Here is a 23,907-nt window from a genome sequence, read left to right on the forward strand (position 1 = left end):
AAACTTTGCCTTCGTCTCCAGTCGAGGTTTCCGCCTTGTTTTTTATCCTGTTTTACAACACATTGTCGCCTTCTCGTGCATGCCTTGTGTTACAAAACATTCTCGTGTCTTCTCTTCATTTTTTGCTGTCGTTAGGCATTATGGAATAAAGCAATGATGCACAAACATTCCAACCAGTGTCATTAAGGCGGCGTGAGTAGCTTTTCATCTCATCATGCTATCGATGAAGAAGGCATGTCGTCTTGTGTGTCATTAAGGCATGGTTGGAAACTTATCGATATTTGTAAGATGTTGGGACCTGTTGACAAGAATGTTTGTTTACAAATGCTAGGAAGGACCTCTACTCCATCAGGTATCCTACATTCACTCATTACACGCATTGTATCTCAAACCCTTATATTAGTAACATACTCATGTTTTTGTGAGATATATCTTTGTTAGTTAATATCGATTTGTTTGCTATTTTGCTCGATTTCTTTCGTATCAATTTGTAATTTATTGTGCGATATATTTATCGACCTTTTAGATATTATGGTTTTGTATTGTCGAGTTGTAAGTTATTATGCTGAACTGTCGTATCGATTTTCAATATATTATTCGATATTCATATCGCTTTGTAAGATATTATATGTTTTGTAATATGTATTTCTAAGATATTTGTACACAGACTTTGAAAACGTATGTGTGCGCAGAAACACATCGTTACACGATTGCGGGGGCGATTTTCGCATTCATACCGCTGCTCTGTCAGCGATTTCTATTGAACTCGCTTTATAACATCGTGGATATAATGAGAGCGTTATCGTCAACACACATGTATGACATGTATCTTTTATTGGCATGGTAAGTGACAACTCGATGCTTAGTATAAGCAAATATCAAACCGCACTTGCTTGGATACTGTCATTCATTAAATCGTTGCTTTGACTTGCTTAACCTTATCGATATCCATTGTTATATGCATCCTGATTAAATCGCAGTAAACGTATGCGCTTGCTAACACAAATTGATATATTGCTTACAAAAAATTTCACTTTCTTCTCTTCTTTTTCGTTGTTGTTAGGCATTATGGAAGAAAGCAATGATGCATAAACATTCCAACCAGTGCCATTAAGGCGGCGTGAGTAGCTTTCCATCTCATCATGCTATCGATGAAGAAGGCATGTCGTCTTGTGTGCCATTAAGGCATTGTTTGGTTATTGCAGGTAGATCTTGTTCTTACAATGGTTGGAAACTTATCGATATTTGTAAGACGTTGGGACCTGTTGACAAGAATGCTTGTTTACAAATGCTAGGAAGGGCCTCTACCCCATCAGGTATCATACATTCACTCATTACATGCATTGTATCTCAAACCCCTGTATTAGTAACATACTCCCATTTTTTTTGAGATATATTTTTGTTAGTTAATATCGATTTGTTTGTTATTTTGCTGCAAACACCAATTGATATATTGCTTAAAACTTTGTTGAGCTTATCATCAGGTAGTAATAAAGATGATGTAGCTCAATCAATTGAAAGATCTGGAGAATTGAACATCTATACTAATGACGCAACTGAAGAATTAAACATTTGCGCTAATGATCCACATGAAAAAAAAGGTGCAGGCATTAGACCCACTCTTGACTTGAATGTTCCAGTAGAAGAAATGTAATTCAATAATGAGGTAGATTACCATGACAGTACACATAATAAAAGAGTAGGCACCGGGAACGTAAATGAAAGCACACTAGACTTGAATGTTTCAGTAGTGGAAATGCAATTCAATAATGAGGTAGATTTTGATGTCAGTACACATAATAAAAGTGTAGGAACTGGGAATGTACATGAAATTACACTTGACTCTGTTCCTGTAGAAGGAATGCAGTTTAATAACGAGAAAGCTACATATAAATTTTACAATGATTATGCCTTAAAGGTTGGCTTCAGTGTGAGAAGGTTTTCTTGGTCCAAAAATGCACTGGGTGTCTTGGTTAGAAAGACGTATGTTTGTTCCAAGCAAGGTTGGAAGAAATCAATGGGAAATCCAACAAGAAGCATGCCAGAATCAAGATGTGGATGTCAAGCGAGAATGGTTTTGAGAAGACATCCGAATGGGAAATTTGTAGTTCGTACTTTAATCAGTGATCATAATCATGATTTATCTGCATCATTTATGACTCCTATGCTAAGGTCATATCGTAAAGTAACTGTAGCGCATGCTGCAATGGCTGAAATAGCCGATAGCGCCGACATTGCACCAAAGAAGACATACAATTTGTTTGCCCACATCGACGGTGCTTGCGATAATGTGTCATTCATACCTTTGGATCTAAGAAACCACTTGAGAAGGAAGAGGACAGATAACATGAAGAAAGGAGAAATATGTTCTTTGGTTGATTACTTACAGAATAAATCAAGCAATGAACATGATTTCTTTAGTGCAATGCAAGTGGACGAAGATGGATATGCTGTGAATATGTTTTGGGCAGATTCAAAGTCAAGAGTAGATTATGAATGCTTCAATGATGTGCTTGTATTTGATACTACAGTAAAGATTAATACTGAACAATGGTCATTTGCGCAGTTTGTCAGAGTGAACCATTATGCACAAAGTTGTATATTAGGCGGGGTGTTTTTGTATGACCAGACCAAGGAAAACTTTGAGTGGTTATTCAGAGTATTTACACAGGCAATGAACGGGAAGCAACCTGAAGCTGTACTTACAGATGGTGATCACGCAATTGTGGCTGCAGTGCTTCACGTGTGGCCAGATGCACATCATCGCCTATGTTTGTGGCATATCTTTCAAAATGCAGCAAAGAACATAGGACACATATTTAATCAGAAAACAGGGTTTGACAAAAAGTTTACTAGGCGTGTGCTTGAGAGCATAGACGAGATCACCTTTATGTCTGATTGGGAGGAAATGATTCAGACATACGACCTTCAAGATTGTCTGTAGTTACAAAATTTATATGCAGAAAAAGAGAAGTAGGCATTGGCATATGGAAGACAATACTTTTGTGTTGGTATGATAAGCACACAAAGAGCTAAATCTATGCATGCCACACTGAAGAAAATCTTGTATTCATGTTTGAAAATGTTTCGTTTCATGGAACAATATGAATTATTTATAGACAGTCTAAGATAGAATGAGCTTGAACAAGGCATGAAATGCTTCAACTCACGACCTCTAACTTTTGGCATGAAAATATTGATGCGACCTGCAGCTCTGTATACACTAACTGTATTTGAATGAATCAAGAAAGAGGTGTTACATGTCATGAATTGCAAAATAGAAGAACTCGTGCAAACCGAGAATATGCACAAATACCATATTTTATGGCAGGGCAAAAAGCATCACGAAAGGCAAGAAGCACATGTCACGTACAATGTTGACAACAAAAGAGTTGAATGTTTATGCAAAATGTATGAATTCAAAGGTATTTTATGTTGTCATGCATTAAAGGCACTCAATCAAGAGAAGATACAAGAAATACCTGAGTCTTACGTAATGCGAAGATGAAAGAGACGTGCAAAGATTGAAACCATTGCTATAGACAATATGAGTAAATCTGTTGTTGACGAGAAGTGCCACATAGCCTCCCGTTACCAACAACTGTGTAGGTCATTTATGCATGTTGTTGATTTGGCATCGAGAAGTGAAGAAGGCTATGTATGCGTGAGAAAAGCTTCAATGCAGTTACTTGAAAACTTGAAGTTAATTCACCTTAAGTCCATTGCAGCGAATGAATACCAGTCGAAGATAATGGGATCGAACAACGTAGGTGAAAATCATGTTTCGCTCGACACTCCTGAGAAGTTGCGCCAAAGCATAAACATTATCTTCAACAAGTCAGTAGTGAACGTTGTTGATTATGATGGACATATTTATGAAGCGAAGGGTATGAAAAGAAAACCGGCCTCTGATCGCAGTCGTCGGAGGGCAAAGGGTGAAGTAGAATTGGTTGGCAAGAAAAGGACTAAGAAACAATCAAGCTGTAATAAAAAACAACAAAGCCCTTCGAATGAACAGGTATGTAAGACATTATATTGCTTTCCATTACGTGAAGCTTGTCAATATCTAACTCGTGTAATGTCCAACATACAACAATACCCTATAGAAGTAACACCAAACGTTGAAACCTTCATTCCTCCCGACCAGATTTCCAGCAACGATAGTTTCAGTTTTACAAGTCTTTTGGTATGTAATCAATGTTGGGAGGAGGTTTGCATTTCTTGTAAAACTTAATGCAGTGTCTTATATTTTCTATTTCATGACAGGCTCTGATGCATTCGACAGAGAGGTATGGGACACAGGAATCTCGTGTGGGCTATTAATTTAGCTTTCATGCCTCTTTGCATGACCCGATTTCCACATTGTCGGATTTGTTAAGAGTTTATAGTGATTTGCCAGTGACGACTTGCGGTCCGTGGTTGGATTTGCTTAAACCAATAGATAGCGATTTGTGGCTTCTGCAGGAAGTCGATTCATGACATCACTGAATGGCAATTTGTGGTTATCATTGAATAGTGATTTATGGCATTGCAGCATAGTGATTTGCGGGTATTGTTGGAATGTCAATCCAAGCGGGTTGAGAATGGTTGTTCCAATAAGCTTTTTTGGGGCATTGATCAAAGTTGCGATTCATTTTATGATGTAAGAAAGCTTTCACATGCGTTTTCCAGCTAAGTGGTTGCACAATGTTGGACTTGTGTAATGATAATAAAATGAAATCATTTTATGATCTGAGTTTTTTTGGTTGATTTAAACAAGTCCTTTATTTATTGAATTGCGATTTACATCCAATAAATAGAATGTGTCCCAACATAGCTGCCAATCTACTTCCAAGATAGTGTCATGTTCACAAGCTACGAGTGCCCTTCTTTTTCTTTGTACTTGTGCATATAAACATCTTGTAAAATTGATTATTATTTTATTTATCGTAAATTGCGCTTTAGAAGTCTTTTGGTATATAATCAATGTTGGGAGGAGGTTTGTGTTTCCTGTGAAACTTGTAGTATGTGTCTTATATTTTCTATTTCAATGTTAGAAGTAGATTGGCAGCTATGTTGGGACACATTCTATTTATTGGATGTAAATCACAATTCAATAAATAAAGAATTTGTTTAAATCAACCAAAAAAACTCAGATCATAAAATGATTTCCTTTGATTATCATTACTCAAGTCCAACATTGTGTAACCACCTACCTGAAAAAACGCAGGTGAAAGCTTACTCAGATCATAAAATGAATCACAACCTTGATCAATGACTCAAAAAAGCTTACTTAAACAACCCTTCTCAGCCCGCTTAGATTGACATTCGAAGGACAATCGCAAATCACTATGCTGCGATGTCACAAATCGCTATTAAACGATAACCACAAATCGCCATTCAGTGATGCCATGAATCGACTTCCTGCAGAAGCTACAAATCGTTGTTTGGCTCACAGCATAAACTATCCAGCGATGGGTGTGCCATCCTTCTACCAGCGACTTGTTGACAAGTATCAAAAGATAGTTGTGGCTGTTAAAGAGGAGAGGACAACAAAGGATGCAAAAGGAGTTGAGTTCATAGACACAGACAGATCACTACTACAAATCGTCATTCAACTGATGATCACTACTACAAATCGTTGTCCAGTGAATAGGAAGGACAACCTCAATATTAGGGGTGGCAATTTCTGACAAGACCCGCCAACCCGCCTCTTAGGTGGGTTCGGGTTGGGCTTAAGCCAACCCGTTTAATAAACGGGTCGACCCGCGTAACCCGTTTATTAAACAGGTCGGGTTCGGGTTGGGGGTATGCCAACCCGCCAACCCGGCTGATCTGTTTAATAAACGGGTTAGGCGGGTGGGTCGACCCGCCAACCTGCCAACCCGACCTGCCAACCCGTCTGCCAACCCGCCAACCCGACCCGTCAACCTGCCAACCCGACCCGTCAACCCATCAACCCGACCCGTCAACCTGACCCGCGAACCTGAGAACCCGTTTACCCGACCCAACCCATTTATTAAATGGGTTGGCGGGTCGTGTCGGGTTACCCGTTTATTAAACGGGTCGGGTTCGTGTTTGCCACAACCGACCCGTTTAATAAACGGGTCGGGTTCGGGTTGAGGTATGATGACCCGTCAACCCATTGGGTCGACCCGCCAACCCGACACGATTGCCACCCCTACTCAACATGATCAAGCGGCGCGCTTGGAATTCTGCTGCGGAATTGAATAAGGAGGGAAACCAGTCACAAACAACTTTGAATGTAACACCACAATTGTTTTCCATTATGCATTGCGTACGGACAACAAAGGATATATCGTAAGTTTTTTGATTAATCGTACATTATTCATTTATCACGGTGGTTGAGCAGTAGATCTTTTGGCTCATATATAGTCGCACAAGCACTGGACGATATGATTATCTTCTACTTCGTGAACCAGCAATAGTCAAACCGACGGTACCTGAATGGCGAATCAGTATGATATTTGGAACACATCGTCTCCATTTTCATCAAAATATGTCTCCATGCCGTATTTGCACTTTGTGTTGTGTACTCTATACTGTAATTTCAATACTGTACCTTGCAATGTCCTTGTTCATTTCAGTAGAACATCCACCAACGAAGTTGGGCGAGAACTTAGTCAATCACTCCTGCAGGACATCAAAAGAATGCACAATGAATTCACACAGTGCAACATGATCAGTAATTTTGTTCGTATGAAAGTAGTAGGAGTTGTCTATATACGTAAGTCATGTGTACGTACGTTAACAACAACATATTTGTTGCAAACAAACTATATCCAATTTCGTCAGTTATATTAAAAGCAACGCGCCAAGCAAGACTATAAGCATCGTCAGCCCGTATTTCATGGTATATCAGTTGTATTTTATGTTGCTTTTGGTTATTGATTTAATCCAGTTGATTTGTATGTTAACATTGTTGTTAATAAGGTTTTGGTTTGCAGACTATCTTACGTCGTTTGCCATACTCCAATGGATTTAAAGACGGCCTACCTTATTGGGTTAACGGTAATCATTGCTGAGACCTTTTGTCTAATGAAAAAGTAAGTAAACACCCCTAGAGTGCAAGGTCACAGCATAATAGTGCTAACATCATTTTTTACGATCCATTTGCAGATATTGATTCCTACACTCTGGAATGCTGAAAAGCATTGGGTCTTATACGTGATGGATTTACACGAAAAACAACTATGGTGTTACAATTCGTTGGAAGTTGACAGTGGTTTATGGCTTGACATTTCCCATCTTGTAAGATTTCATCTATATGAGTATCGTGTCGTGTACTGGGGTCATGAATTTACTTTCGATCGCATTATTCTCAGATCGGTTTCGTCAAAGCCATTTTGGGAGTCGACATTAGCGAGTGGATCTATCGCACGACATACCATGCTCCTTTACAAAATAATGACATTGATTGCGGCGTATTTGTAATGAAGTACATTGAAGCGATATACAATGGTGTAGAACCCTGTTTCGACACTGTATGCCATTTTTTGGCCTCTGTTATTAGTGATTAAATGCATGTCTATTGGTTCCACATTAGAATTTGTTTTTGCAGGTTGATATGCCTGGATTCCGCAAAGAACTGCCAAAAATTGACGTCCTCTCTAATTGCGGAGGCGAAACTAACCACGCCGCCACGAGGATCTAAAAGGCAATGACCAACGGTGCCCAACCTGCATGATTGACAGTCGCAGATTTAGATTGCGATGTATGCAATGAAAGAAGCCTTCTAATGTTCGAAATAATAATTTTCAACATCGTTATGAAATGTTTGATGTTTAAACATCGCCTTATTGCTGACACACACAGAATGAAAATCGCTGAAGAGATTCAAGATGAATGCGGTGAACAAGAGTCATTAATGTCATTTCCATAATTACAAATAGTACACAACGATAAGACGGGTTTTCTGTTGACAAATGGTGGTCTAACGTCATCCTCACTACTACTACCATGAAATCTTGTGTAAGAATTTGAAATTTTTTTGAATTTAAAATGACTTTTCCTTTAATTATGATATTGCATACATATGAAAAGAGTCTGCACGGATAACACAACTGTGTCGAATCCGCCTATACACTCGATTCAAGAACAAGTCATTTTTTGCAGGAATTGTCAGTTTGTCGGTTCCTTATTCGCGAAGCATAGTGGAACACATCCTTAACCTGTGTGATGGGTCATTCAAATACTAATGAAACGTCCTATCACCGTCTGCCAGTTTTCAAATAAATACGACAATTTTAATAAACAAAGAACAAATCTCAAATAAAATACCCTCCGCATTAATGAAATTGAAGAATGGCATGTCAGAGAGCTATTCTCAAAACTAATCAATGTGATTGGACTTGGTAGTTTAAATCACGATAGCACGTAGCGTGTGAGTTTGAATGTAGAAATACTTTTTGTTCTTATATAAATCCAGAACTTCATCCACACGCGTCCCAACAAATCGCCTTAGGTGTACATTACGGATTTACACCTCGACATTGGTCGACGCGAGTCACTCTCATCTAGTCATGCACTACATTCATTCACGATGGGGCATATATATTACGATTTCATTCTCGCAAGTTCAGCAACACAGCGATTTCTGAGAACAAACCTTTTTTATGGATAAATACTTCGTTATTTGTTCAAAGCGAACATTACGTGCCTTTGTGGACCACAAATCGCGAAAATCTATTTCCGGGCCTTTCGTTCACGTAATGCGAGCTATACAACGATTTCAGAACAACAACAAAATATCTTTCGCTGTACAATACCTAAGAGCATCATTACTAGCATTTGTTAAGCGCATACAAAACAAAACTATTTCTCGATATGATTTAGTTTTCGTAGATGAAGCCGTATAACGATTTACAAGAGTGTTTTGTAATGTTCAAATTATATCTCAACGGAGCCAGATTTATAAAATTTGTAGTCCTACAAAATTTGACTACCGGAAGTTCTTTTCCTAGATATCTCCAGTTTGTCTCTATCTCTCTGTGGCTGTCTCTTCGATTGTGTTAGATGAACCCCCGTCACCGGAACGACCGCTCCTCTGAAACCTCCTCCTCGCGAGGGAGAGGAACGACCGCTCTTCACCATGTTGCTACTGCACTGCCGGAGTTGGGCGAGAACGGTGATGGCGGAGCTCGTTAGGTTGTACAAAGAGAGCAATCGATAGGTTTCACATTACATGTTTTGTCTCCCGTTCTTTTTAAACTCAATCAAATTTCCATATATTTCCTCGCGTAATTCTGGTATATCTTCCTGCAACAAAAATATGTAATGTGAAACCAATATATAACAGGAATCCCCAATAACAACGGATACAAAGCTCATACATCGTCGAAAAAATGTTCTTCTCCTTTGTATATTGCTTCAATATGCTTCATTACGAATATGCCATAATCGACCCCATTACTTTGTACAGGAGCATCGTCAGCACAGAGCAACATCCACTCAGCAATGTCGAGACCCACATAGTCGTTTAGGAATCCCGCCTGTGATAAAGGGAAAATATAATACAGTCTGGTCCACCTCAAATAACTACGATTCACCTATGGGCAGAAGCTTACCAAATGCATAGTGTCATGTTCTACACCATTGTGGCAGTCCAATGAATTGTAGCACCATAGTTGTTTTTCCATAAAATTTATCTCGTATAAGACCCAATGTTCTGGATTTTGCCACAGCGTAGGAAGTGAAATCTGCGAATCGATACAATAATTTATAATTCCATAGACATATCATGGTGGGGATGTAACGACTAAACCTTGGAGAAGAGGTTTGTTCACTTACCTTTTCAAAATTCAAAAAGTCTACGAACTCATCACCGTTGTTCCAACAAGATAGTGCATCTAGAAATCCACTGGTATATGGCTTTCGCCGGACGTACATATGTTGCACGAAATAGTAAGGTTTAACCACCATGAAAAGTAACTAAGTCAAAAAAGCAAATAAAACAATGGCAGACAAAACATACCATGAAATAAGGGGTGCTGATGCATACTGTATTGCTCGTTTCGTTGCTTTGAATATAATTGACAAAATCATACATTGTCTGGTTGCAAAAATTTATGAACTTCAGAACATACAAACCGAAGACCTAGAAAATGATAGTGGTTACATACGTACAAAATTACTGATAGTGTTCCCGTCTGCAAATTCATCTTGCATCTGCTCGATGTCATCTACGACCTCGTTAGGGCGTTGCCGCCCACCCTTGTCCGTGGATGTTGCACTGAGTGCACCATGAGCGTAGTATTCAGAATTCGACATTGAAATTATTTTCTACAGTAAACAACACAAGCCAAAATATGACGTGAAAAGGCAAATGTTGACTAAACCGGTCAGGAAGTTCAAAAAATATATGTCTTAAGCGCTACAGCTGGTTATGTGGAAGTGGTTGTCTTCTTCTTCGGCGTCGTGTCTGGTCGTATTGCTCCCATCGTGCTCTCCTTTGGCGCCATGCCTGGTCGTATTGCTCCAATCATCCTCTCCTTTGGCGCCATGCCTGGTCGTACTGCTCTCATTGTCCTCTTCTTTGGCACCATGTCTGGTCGTATTGCTCTCATCGTCCTCTTCTTCGGCGTTATGTCTGCACGAAGATATCGATGTCACCTTTGCAACGCAGATACGGAATCGACGTCGTCAGTCAAATATAAATGAAACGTCCTTTGACATGCCGTCCTTTTTCGAAAACCGCCCGTAAATTAAATGATTGTATTTTAAATATTTAATAATACGTCTTTTCACATGCCGCCCTTGTTCGATAAATCCCTGCAAATTAAATGATTGTGTTTTAAATAATTAAAAATACGACTTTTCCCATGCCGCCCTTTTTCGAAAACAACCCGCAAATTAAATGATTGTGTTTTAAGTAATTAAAAAAATGTCATTTCGAATACCGCCCTTTATCGAAAACAACCCGCAACTTAAATGATTGGGTTTTAAATAATTAAAAAACCATTGTTTCGACTTCATATTATAACAATGGTTGAGTGAGAGATTGACCCGACCCGAACAAACCTGTTTTCCAGGTATGAATAATCTTTGACGATTATTGAATTGATTATCAAACATGGATACATCGATATATTCATGCCACATATCTTAGCCCTTGTCGGTTTTTTAACAACAAACGTTCATTATCGCTTTATACTAGTATCATTTAACACTGCAAATCCTTGTTGACTTACAACATTTACAAAGGGACAAGCCATTGCCGTTTGCATTGTTGACCTCATGAATTGCAATCCTATTTCGCGGTTTGCATTGCAGGTGTCCCCGCAAATGAGCGATTTCTGACAGGGAACAATATCGTACCGATTTTGGCTAGCCAAAATCCTATTGCGCCATTGCAATTTACTTACAATTTACTTATGATCATCAGTAGTGATTTCTGAGCATCAAACTTTTCTTATCGCTATTCACTGATATCATTTACGCCGTCAGAACTCGTTAAATTATTATTGACGGCCTACATCGCAAATCCTTTTTGCGATGTATTATCGAGGCAGAGACAAATACAGCGATTGCTGGGCAAAAATGCTCTATCATAACGATGGCGACCTTAGTCAATGTCACGCATTCTGAATAACAGACATCTATTTTCAATTAAAGTTTATTTATTTATGAGATCCACAATCGAAACATGTCTGTTACATGTAATAATTAAGAATTAAACAATAAAAGAATGTCAAGTTACGACAATTAATTATACAATTACAACAAATAGCTATCGTGATAAAAAAGAATGTCGAGGGTTTATTACTAGGCACTTGACGAATCAGATGAAATATCATACACTTGTCTCTCTATTTTTATTGGTGGACTGTCTATCCTAGGTGGCCTCTGGGTTGCGTCCATCTTACTAAAAAAGCTGGTCATCATCTCTACCACTGAGTTCAATTGTATCCCCATATTACTAATTTATGTCCTTAATTTCTTATTCTTCCTCTTCATAAGATCGAACCTTGCGGCAGAGACAATGTTCTCTTTTGTAGCAAGTGTTCGCTCTTCATCAAGCTTTGTTACTGAGGGAATCGTTGTTGTAACCAAAGAAAGACGATGTTTTGGTTGTAGAGGCTGGGCTGCAACATGAGAGGGGGCAGTTGGGATGCATGGGTTCCCAATTTTATCAATCGACAGATTTTGGCGCATTGGTTCCCAATAGCTTTCGAAATAGAAGGGATCAAATTGTCGTCTGTTAGAATCATACGATACGGCACATACACCATCTGAGTTCCAAATGAATAATTCGTCCCTGTAGCGTTCGCGCCAATTCACGTTCCTGCACCCACCACTATTCATCTTCCTTCTCACTTCCAAAGGCATATTTGGGATAGACTGCCCCAAGCCAGATTGTAGGAGAACTCGACTACCATGCTACAACTCGGCTTCATAATTGCAAAACAATCATAAATCACGGTCAGATAATCTAGCAGCGTCTGCAACAACGTCTTGGTCATCGTCCTCCCCATCTCCATAAGGTCTCCACAAAACCTGTACATTGGTAATTCTTTTTAATAACGAGTGACAAATATATTACAATTTACTTAAGCATGATATGGCGACAACGATATGTACTACGGAAGACAATCCTGCAACGATGATTACTTAAGAATGTTAAACATTACAACGATTTATAATACTCAATGATAAATGCTGACACGATTGTAAATAATTTTAGAACGTTTACCTCATTCATTTGCAACCCATCTAAAATGGACTTAGCATTATGAATTGTGACGTTTATTCTAGCCCAGCGACCGATCTTTGGAAAACCACAACTCGCAGGGGCACCACGTGGACGCAATGGGATAATATGTTTTCCACGCCCAAGTCTAACAAAAAAATTATTATTAGATACACTACAACCTTCAATGAAATTAGTCTACAATTACTAAGTATGCAATCAACAAATACCTGAACAAATGACCAAAATCCCCCAACTGTTTTCGTACCATTACTCGCACGGTAGAGTTGATTGTACAAGTGTGCGAGCATAGCGGCACCTCAGGCATAGTTGTCAATTTCGTCTAAGTCTGCCATGTACTGCAGCCACATGAAACTTATTCTCGAACCAGAACAATCGAAAAATAATGTAAGACCAAAAAATAAAGAAGGAAGCCGCGCAACTCTTGGTCAGTTGTTTCAGATGCACAAGTAGCGGAGCGGCCTTCCCATTTATTACGGAAAAATGAGACTTTCATTGATGTGAACTTCATTCCACCAGAAATATATTGACTACATTGGTCCATCAACATTCCTAAAAGGGTCGTGCATTTTTTCTTTGTGTTATAGTTTGAATGTTGTATTAGGACAACACTGCCATCGCACTTAAGGCCAGTGATCCTCGCTATATCTTCTAGAGTCATGGTGATCTCAAAAGAATCAAACTGACATGTGTTGGTCTTATCATTCCACTTATTTACCAGGTGGGTCATGGTATTCCAGCAAGTTTCAAAATATTGCTGGTCAAAAAGGGCACCAAAGTGCATATTTCGTAATCGGTCCTTCTGATATGCACTTAGCTGACCATACCACGACAGAACTACAGGCCATTGACACCGACCTCCGAGCTTTTCACTTGGTGCTCTACTTTTCCTGTAATACAAAATAACATATTATTCCTACCAATTATAAATTAGGTCTATTTGTACTTATAAATAATATTCTACTAATCGCTATAAATAATATTGGTTGCACACAGACTATCACAGTAATCACTATACATATTAATACCTAACACAATAATCGTTATACCAAAATCGTTAAACATATTATTAAATCTTTAAAGACAGGACGAATTTATTTACCTTGGTCGCTTTTTACTCCTGTTCTCCCTCCAACCTAAGCCTTTCTGGTGGGTCCACTGCCTCCAACTGTCTTTCCCTTTCATTTTCTACCGGCTCCACCATCGCCTTCCTTTCTCTCTCCTTCTTTTTCTCGTCTTCCTTCTCCTTTCTTATTCTCTTTTTCCTTTTTTCGTGCTCCTTCTCCTTCCTTTCTCTCTCATTCCTTTGCTCGTCCTCCTTCTCCTTCCTTTCTCTCTCCTTTTTCTCCGCCTTCTTCTTCCTTTCTCTCTCCTTTATCGCCTCCTCCTTCTCCTTCCTTTCTCTCTCCTTCCTTTCCTCGTCCTCCTTCTCCTTCCTTTCTCTCTCCTTTTTCTCCTCCTTCTCCTTCATTTCTCTCTCCTTTTTCTCGTCCTCCTCCTTCTGCCGCCTTTCTTTGTCTTTTAAATATTGTTTTCTTCTTTCCTACACTTCCTCCTCCTGCTTCTTTCTTTCTCTTTCATTTTCTTCCTCTTCCTCCTGCTTCTTCCTTTCTCTTTCATTTTCTTCCTCCTCCTCCTTCCGCCGCCTTTCTTTCTCTTCCAAGTCTTGCTTCCTACTTTCCTGCACTTCATCCTCTTACTTCTTCCTTTCTCTTTCCTTTTCTTCCTCCTCCTCCTTCTCCTTTCACCGCCTTTCTTTCTCTTTCAATTCTTGTTTCCTTCTTTCCTGTACTTCATCATCCTGCTTCTTCATTTCTCTTGCTTTTTCTTCCTCCACCTCCTTCTCCTTCCGCCGCCTTTCTTTCTCTTCCTCATCCTCCTTCTCTTGCCTTTGTATTTCCTTACCTTCCTCAAACTCCTTCTCTCTCCTTCGCCTTTCCTTTTTTTTCTCATCTTGAGGCTTATTCTGTTCATTCTCTTCCTCCTCCTTATTCATTTGCCTTTGCCTCTCCTCCGCCTCCTTCAGTAGCTTTGTCTTGTTTCGCCTTGCTTTATTCTCCAAGTTCCCCTTATCCAATTCTGCCCTTGCCTCCATCATTAGCTTGTTAAAATACCTTTGTCAGTCTTCCTCATTTTTTTTTTGCCTTTCCCTCTGCTCTGTCATCTTCCTCCGCCTTCTCTTTTTATTTTCCTCCGTATTTATTTGCTTTGCCTTCTCTTCGTCATCCTTCTTCTGCATCTTTCATTCTTCAGCATTCTTCCTTTGGTCCGCAGCCTCAATATCTGAGGGATAATCCTCCGCATAATACAATTCCAAGGCATTCCTCCTGTCTTCATCGTTCTCAATCTTAAGTATATTTTGGTACCTCTCAAGAACCTTAGATAGATGAGACTGTCGGATCACTTCTCTAATACACAAACCATAGAACGACGCGACATCTCTTCTCTGATGATCCACATACATTGCTAACCTGCACAACACAGTAAACGATCATCATAATTAAAAAGCGATTCATATTTGGGTTCATAAGTACACATCGTTATAAGATTTATCCAACTTACAAATCCTTTTATAAGAAGCAACCTTCATATTGAATAACGAAACCTTTCACGAAACTCACCGAAACGATAGGATTTTGAATATTCCAACTATAGAGTAAGCACCAGTAACAACTAATACGCAACAGAAGGTGGCAACGATGCTGCGACTGCGCATAAGACGGAAACAGATGCTCTGAAACAAAGGAAAGGATGCTATGTTGTACACAGATGAAAGCAAAGTATGCTCCGGTAGAGTTTTCTGCTTAGGGCGAGAATAGATTGTTTTGAACTATTTAAATCCTACAACATACAACTTGCTGCATATGCAAACTTTGTGAAACATTTTGGCGCGATAACGATGAAGGGCAGTTTTGTCCTTTTCACGAACCACCGATTCAGTTTTTTAGATAGAGGGCATCTATGTCCGTTCGAAAAAGAGGAAGAGAATGGCGGTAAAAAGTACTTAAGTCTTTGCGACGGCACCAAATTACGATGCAATATGATGCAGACACACATGACGATATATGCCGGTCTGCATCTTATACATGACGCTCTTTGAGAACACCCGAACATGAGATGGAGTACCGGCCCTGTTCGGGGGGGGGGGGGGGACATATAACCTGCTTCGCCAAAACACCCATCTTGTATTTTTAACAAGTTCGCTAGTTTGTTTTTTTTTGGTATTTTAATAATTTTATGTTGCTATTTCCAAAAGTATCATTAGATGTCTTTGTCTTTCCCCGTCTGCAAAACAAACACCCCCTAAACCACATACCTTGGGACGCATTTTGTGCCTCGGGTGCCAGTTTCAAATGTGATACAACCCCGTCAGGGGACAGTGATGTCCCCACACAGGATTGTCCAGCGAATCAAACGACCCTTGCAAGACCAGCAAAACCAATACACAGTGCTTTGATCGGCAATTCCCCCCAAAACCAAAAGAACAAAGCTTTGAAAATGCAGTGGGCCACCTCTTCTTCAAAACCAACAAAACAGAGAGAAAAAGATAACAGAGTTCATTGATTATTTCCCATGTTATTCAATTTCCCTTTAATGAGCACAGAAAGTTACATCTAAACACCACCACTAAATGCAGCTTCCATCCCATAGAAAAAGCACAAGACACCAAGTTCCTTACCAAGTGATAAAAGCCAATGTGGCACAAACCAGACAATTTGTAGAAGGGCTAAATATAAGAAGTAGAAGAGCCTACTAGAGCAGAAACCAACAAGAATGATTAAAAAATGTGTCATAATCAACCACCATCATTCTTCATCATCTCCTCCTTTTTTTGCTTCAAGGTTTCCAGAGGATGGTTGTTTCAGCAATCATGGAGGTGACCACATAAGGGTCCATGTTAGAGGCGGGCCTCCTGTCCTCGAAATAGCCTGTCAAAGCACAACAAAACAAGATCCACGTTATTCTTTTCTGCACAGGACAAAGATGCTGTCAGTATTCTGTATAAAAAAAAAAGTTTTAAAAGGCCATACGTGGAAAAAAATCAACCAAAATAACACGAAAAATTCCCTTAAAGACAATGTTGTCAAAATGAAATGGCACTGGCACCTCACTGATTTAATTGAAAATCAGCCTGAACCGGCTTTCTTTTTTCTTTTTTAATATCTTATCATTATTATGATATTTGTTTGCTATTGTATTTTTTGAGTATTAAACGTGTATTTTAGAATTTGATTGAACCTCTTAATCACCATTGTCTTCATTTCTGTATTTTAATTTTTTAAACAAATTTTTGAATTTTTTTATTGTAAGTTTTAGATTTCTATGATTCTTTATTTTTTTAAATCAAATTTTCAATAGACCATTCAAAATCAGATTCAGGCTGATTTTCTGAATCTTTTTGAGAAATGAAACTTTTCAGATCAGAAATTGATTTCGGCAACATTGCTTAAAGAAAGTTAATTCTTAACCCAATACCACAACTGGATTCAAAAGGAAAAAGGTTTTTTTTTTTCTTTTAAAATAACCCCTCTCTCTCTCATGTGTGTGTGTGCTCGTGCATGCGTCCGTGTGTATGTGTGTGTAGCACACTAGTTAAGACAGTTAAGAACTTAAGATCAGTAGACCTATATAAATAATCAAATAAAGCACAGATTTCTAAGAAAAACTCTATTGTTCTCTTGGGAATGTTATCCATTAGCAATTTAGCAGTGTCTTCATTGGCCTGTAATGCATCAACAATTCCTAGTAGTAACAGTGGATGCACATGCTTGGTGAGATGGTGGGCCACAAGACTACCAAAGCAGTGGCCCAACCATGAACAGCACATGGTGACAGAGTCTTTCCCTTAGATTGGCATGTAAAACTTGTGCAAATATCTATCGGGCATTCCTAGCCTTTTCAAGCATGCTAAACCAACTTTCTAAGATACCTAACACAAGGTGGTAGAGTTGAAATCAGAGCAAACATAAGCCACCAACCAAAGGCACCTCTCTAACCAAAGCATATTTATTGACGCATTACTTCAAAAGACCTCACCTTTTCCTGCTTTTTCAGTGTCACGGCCAACACGGATGGAGGCACCACGATTTGCAACGCCCTACAATTAAAGGAAAAAGAAACAAAAAAGGGAGGAAAATGTTCAACTAGTGGATGAATCAGCAGGCACAAAACAAAGATAAGAATGAAAGCTTCTAGTTGATAATGAATCAGCAACCAACTTTTTTTAATTGCACACACAAGCTTAGTTGCTTACCCATGAGAAAGTGTTGATATCTGCTGTCTCATGGCGCCCTGTCAGTCGCCTTTCATTACCCTCACCATAGGCAGAAATGTGCTCTTTGTGTCTCAAGCCTAGTTTCCTGATAGCCTCCTTGATGACATCGATTCCACCATCGCTTCTCATTGACTTTGTACTAAGGAAACAAATAATCATATCATTTTGAATGATATTGAGAAAAAAGAGAGAGCACTTTATTTTTCTGTGAAAGCAAGTAAAAATATAAAGAGAGTATTGTACAATATCGAGAAAATGCTTTCCTATGGATTTCCTGCTGAGCAGAAAATTGCTAACAAAGGCTGGTGGCAAAGACAAGAATTGGATAGTTGGCAATTATGAATATTCGGACACCAAACACAACATTGATAATATGGAATTCATGACTAGGCATAAAATGGAGTCGTAGCTTTTGTATGATGAGTGAGAAAAAGCTCACCTGTAGTTGGTATGAGCACCAGCACCGTTCCAGTCACCCTGTTTTTCATCAAAGAGAGAATTTAACACAACTACTGATGAATGAAAACTAAAATAGCAAATGTTTATACAACAATGCTATCTCTTTCACATCAACAAAAGGCCCAGAAATCTAAAAACAAAAAAAGTTTACATTTCAGGCAATGTAGAGAAAATACAAAAATGAAAGATCTAAAATCAAAAGTTGTGATTAATCGACACTATCAGTAGAATGCTTAAAAGAAACAAGTAATGCAAATACTTATGCACCAATATGAGACTTTTACAATTTCATTTTGTGATTACCCTATGTATGTTTGATAGCAAACAAAAAAGAAACAAAACAATCAATGCAAACAGACAAGGGATATTTGAATTACCGGAATAGGTTTTGGGTCAAAAGAGAGAACAACTCCAGCAATTTCTGTGATCCTCTGTTTTATCAAAGAAAAAGAGCGTGCATAAGCACATTGCAGAGGAAAATATGAACATCAGACATTAAAAAAAAAAGGAAAACCCATAACTTAATCCCAAAAGCAATTCTGGATACCTCAAGAATGTAGCGAGCAACCCATAGCTCATCTCCAGCAGAAATACCAACAGCAGGACCAACTTGGAACTCCCACTGTTAATACAAAAACACAAATCTAAAAATGAAAAACAAGACTAGGAAAGCAGAAACAGAGTAAGCAACTATTTGAGATTTAAGAGTCTTGATGAAACAAACTTGAAAGCAAGCTAGATAAATCATGTGGAGATAGAGATTGACCTGTCCAGGCATAACTTCACCATTGATGCCACTAATGTTGACTCCAGCATATAGGCATGCTTTGTAATGTGAGTCAACAATGTCACGACCAAAAGCTTTGTCAGCTCCAGCAGCACAGTAATAGGGTCCCTTATCCACAGAACACATTATATAAGTTAGATCTATATGTAATACGGTGCAATTTGTTAGAATCATGTGTTCCCTGATTTATTTTCTGTACAGAACAGAGCCTACTTCTAAATCGGTACACATACAGGGTGTAAATCCCATAACTGGACTAAAAAATGGAACCACAAAGGCCCTTTTACTTTATATGTTAACCGGTACTGAATTGCATACAAGTCTACAACTGATGCTCATCACGATTAGCAGACTTGATGGGTCGTGATAAGAATCACACCTAACCAAGCAAGATGAGGTAATGGTTTGGCATCTATCATTGATGGCGATGGAGATGCTTATGTTGGTGATTATGATGATGGATAAAGTAGTGGTGGTGGTTGCGGTGGTGGAAGCAGTGAATTGATGAAGGTGGTGATGGAGATGGTGGTATGGTGCTGGCAATAAATGGTGATGGTCGTGATGAATAATGATGAAGATAAATGATGACAATGATGATGATGATGATGATGATGATGATGATGATGATGATGATAATGATGATGATGATGATGACGATGGTGGTGTTGGTGGTGGGGGTAAAAGTGTAGATTGGTGGTGGTGACGATGACGGCGACATCGATGATGATGGTTGACGGTAGAGAAGGTGGACAATAGCTGCAATGGTGCTCTGAGATATGAATACCTGAGGGCCAGGGTAGCCACCAACAGGCCATCCGATGGGCCACTTAACATCCTTCTGAAGGAGAGTGTATTCCTGCTCAATACCATACCTGAAACCATAGACATTGGAATATAGTAGCAAAAACCCCAAAATGCAGAAAAAAACAAGAGCGGGAAAAAGAAAAGAAGATAAAAGCACATCAAAAATTTGCCAGCCAAATTAACCATCAGTAAATCAAAAGATTTCCTTCGTTTGTTAACAAGGTTGCTGTAAAAAACACACCCACTTTGCCGGATGGAAAGGGAACAAAGCAAACCCTTGATATATATATATATATATATATATATAGAGAGAGAGAGAGAGAGAGAGAGAGAGAGAGAGAGAGATTTCCTTCGGGAAAGAAAATCATTACCATGGCACTTCAGCTAGAACATCTGGATGATTGAAGATCTCGGCAGCTTTACACCTCTTGTTTGTGGGAATTGCCTCTCCTGCTGGTGTGTATGTATCACACATAACCTTCACAAACAAAGAAAGAAAACCCATCATGGTCATGATCATGACAATCATCCACATCACCATACCACCATCATCATAATCATCACTAGAGAAAATAAACAAGAACAAGAAGAGTACCAAGATGTTGTTTCCCCTCCTAAATGGATCCCTGAAGATGGCCTGAGGACTAAATAGCAAAAGCACAAACAAAAAAAGATTCGCATGAGAGGGCTGAAAAAAAGAAGAAAAAACACGGGATGTGAAAAACACAGTTATGGGTGTGAATACTCACTAGAGGATGACCTCACTGTCCTCACCAGGAGCTTGATTCGTGCTTGAGCCATCATAGTTCCACTTTGGGAGCTTGTGTGGATCAGTCACTGGCCCAGGAAGAGTCTGTCAACACATCAATGAGTGAGAAAAACATTAACAAAGACCAACCAACCAAAAACACAGAAACCCAACTGATAAAAAGAAGAGATCATGTCTATAGAACACAAAAAGTACACATTCAGAATGAAAACCACTCACCCTGGCCTTGCTTCTCATATCCATCCCAGATCCACCAATCCTGTTTCACAAAACCCACATAGCAAAAGATCAAAATGAAGAAGAAAAAGGTATGGAAAACATATACATCTACTGTAATCACAGACACCCAAGTTCAACAACCACACAAAAAAAAAAGATCCACCAATCCTGTTTCACAAAACCCACATAGCAAAAGATCAAAATGAAGAAGAAAAAGGTATGGAAAACATATACATCTACTGTAATCACAGACACCCAAGTTCAACAACCACACAAAAAAAAATCCAAAAAAATACCATATGTATTCAGCTATGATCTTCTCTGTCGAGTCTGAGAGGTTGAGGTTGATGAGATCAGAAAGAAGAGACATCCTGACGCCACAGGAAACGAAAGAAAGGATTTGGTTCAGACTTCAGAGAAACGAGGAGGATGGTGGGAGAGATGAGAATAAGGACAATGAAACTCCTGTTCTTATAGAGCAAGTGCCAGAAGAGATTAGATGTATAAAAGGAAATTATTATTTGCACGTAATTTAAAAGATCGATAAAACAAATTTGCCAATAGAAAGCTTTGACAGAAATTTTCTGGGATTTTATTTTGTAGAGTAATTTGCACAAACTTCCAAACTTGTCGTCTATTTACAAAATCAGCTTAACGTTTAAATTATTACAACAAGCCCAGCCTATCTTTATAGAATTTTAGAAAAATGTCTAGTATTAAAGCCAAAAAGTTTAGACTTTAACTAGCGTTGTCAATGAAAATGTTTGGGTTGGATATCCGAACGAATTTAAATCTAATTAGTCGGAAGTGGTAAAGCAAGCACCTTACGATTAATAATCCAATTCTTGGTATGTACCTTTTCTTTGAATTCAAATCTGAATCCTAATAAAAAAGAAATCTGTCTGATAATCCAACCGAATGCATATAAAACTCGTCAGCAAACTGGATCTGGATTCAAAATTTCCTTATCAATTCTAACTTTGATTAGAATCTAAATCTGATAAGAATAGAGTTAATAATGCAAGACCCAAACCAAGTCTGACCCATAGGATGAGTGTTTTATCAATGAACTTAGCAATTTGCCCGATCACCTTCAATTTATATTCAAATTTGAAATTGCATACCAAATTAGAATATGATGCTTACTCTACAACAACTAACACTACAAGAAAAAGCGATAGAAATTTGCGAAGGATTTTTTCTGTCACAAATTAGCGATGGATTAGCTAGAGAAAACTTTCTTCATGAATTCGTCGCTAAGTAGCGACAGATTAGCGATGAAAGTTTTTTCTAGCTAATCTGTCGCTAATTAACGACGGATTAACGACAACAATTGTTTTGTCGCTAATTCTCAATACAAGAAAAACATTTTAGCGAGGGATTTAGCGAGGAAATTTTTCTGTCGCTAATTAGCGATGGATTCGCGATGAAAAAATTCCCTCGCTAAATCTAATTAGCAACAGAAAAATTCCCTCGCTAATTTCCGATTTAAACCGAGCGTGAAATTTTCTCTCTCTCCCCGTTCGAAATTTAAATCGACCGCGCTCGATTTAAACCGACTTCTTCGGAGGACGGCGACGTCAGAGAGCGTGTTGGAGAGTGAAGGACGGCGATGCTGGAGGACGTCGGTGCCGGTTCACGAAGGACGATGATGCCGGTTCATGGAGGACAGCGACGCTGGTTCACGGAGGATGATGGCGACGCCGGTTCACGAAAGATGACGGTGCCGGTTCATGGAGGACGGCGACGCTGGTTCACGGAGGATGATGGCGACGCCGGTTCACGGAAGATGACAGTGCCGGTTCATGGAGGACGGCGACGCCGGAGAGCACCGGTTCACAGAGGACGGCGATGCCGGAGGACGGTCGACGATCGCTGGAGGACGTCGGTTCATGGAGGACGGCGCCGGAGAGCATCGGTTCACGGAGGACGACAACGCCGGTTCACGGAGGACGACGACGCCGGTTCACGGAGGACGGCGATGCCGGAGAACACCGGTTCACGGATGACGATACAAGTCCGGCGACGAGGCAGAGCGATCATTCTGTGCAATGCCTGTCGGGTGCGGTATAAGTCCGGCTTATTGTTGCCGGAATACTGCCCGACAAAAATCATTTTTTTTTATTTTTTATTTTATTTTAGCGATGGATAATGTTTGTCGCTAATCTGTCGCAAATTAGCGACGGAATTAATGACAAATAAGTTTTTTCGCTAATTAGCGAGCAAAAATTCACAATAGTCTCTATCCATCGTTAATCCGTCGCTAAACAGTTTAGCGACGGATTAACGATGGATATAAGCCGTCGCTAATCCACGATTTTCTTGTAGTGTAAGTAAAAGGATTTACCAACCGGAGCTTCGCTTGTTTGGTAAGAGCAGCTAGTGCACTTCACCTTGTGTTGGAGGTTGCAGGTTCGAATCCCAATAGTATCATTGTATAACTGGTAAGGGTCTGCCTAACCCAGCTTGCCTTTCAAAAAAAAACTTATAAACGGATTTAGATTTGGTTAAACACCCAACTCATATCCTAACTTTTGACATCCTGTAAGAAAGGGTTTTAAGTAGTAGCAGAAAATTGAGTACTTCCTTATAATATCTGATAAGTTATGTGAATTTTTTGAAATTTATCTATTGAGAGAGAGAGAGAGAGAATAGCTTTCCAGGATAGGAGGGCGCGTTACAATAACTTTCTTTTTAAGTAATTAAATAAAATGAATTTTTGTTGGGTATTGGAAAATCGAGAGAGAGGTCAAATGGGCTATAAAACCCTTCTTTAACCGTGGTTAAATTGCTTGTCAAACAAAAAACACCTTAGGGCAGTAGACGTCCGTCGACCGGTTCAGGCAGTAACCTGCCGGCCAGCCTCTGAGAGGGTACGTCGTGAC

At 39.2% G+C, this 23,907-nt stretch overlaps 1 protein-coding gene across 1 annotated transcript; it reads right to left on the reverse strand.

The window, feature by feature from the left end:
- Positions 1-16,265: 16,265 nt before the first annotated feature.
- On the reverse strand, positions 16,266-21,495 carry LOC149818183 (glutamine synthetase cytosolic isozyme 1). Its single transcript, XM_089984141.1, has 13 exons — positions 21,319-21,495; positions 21,023-21,062; positions 20,784-20,887; positions 20,630-20,678; positions 20,406-20,512; positions 20,015-20,102; positions 19,210-19,338; positions 18,991-19,065; positions 18,821-18,874; positions 18,424-18,461; positions 17,964-18,123; positions 17,747-17,807; positions 16,266-16,638 (listed from the first exon to the last, which is right to left on the reverse strand). Exons 1-13 carry the CDS (start codon positions 21,390-21,392, stop codon positions 16,547-16,549), a joined length of 1,071 nt encoding a protein of 356 aa, XP_089840267.1. The 5' UTR covers positions 21,393-21,495; the 3' UTR covers positions 16,266-16,546.
- Positions 21,496-23,907: the final 2,412 nt, after the last annotated feature.

Source organism: Nuphar pumila, chromosome 13 (genome assembly GCF_984573655.1).
Source record: "Nuphar pumila chromosome 13, dmNupPumi1.hap1.1, whole genome shotgun sequence".
Lineage (NCBI taxonomy): Eukaryota > Viridiplantae > Streptophyta > Magnoliopsida > Nymphaeales > Nymphaeaceae > Nuphar > Nuphar pumila.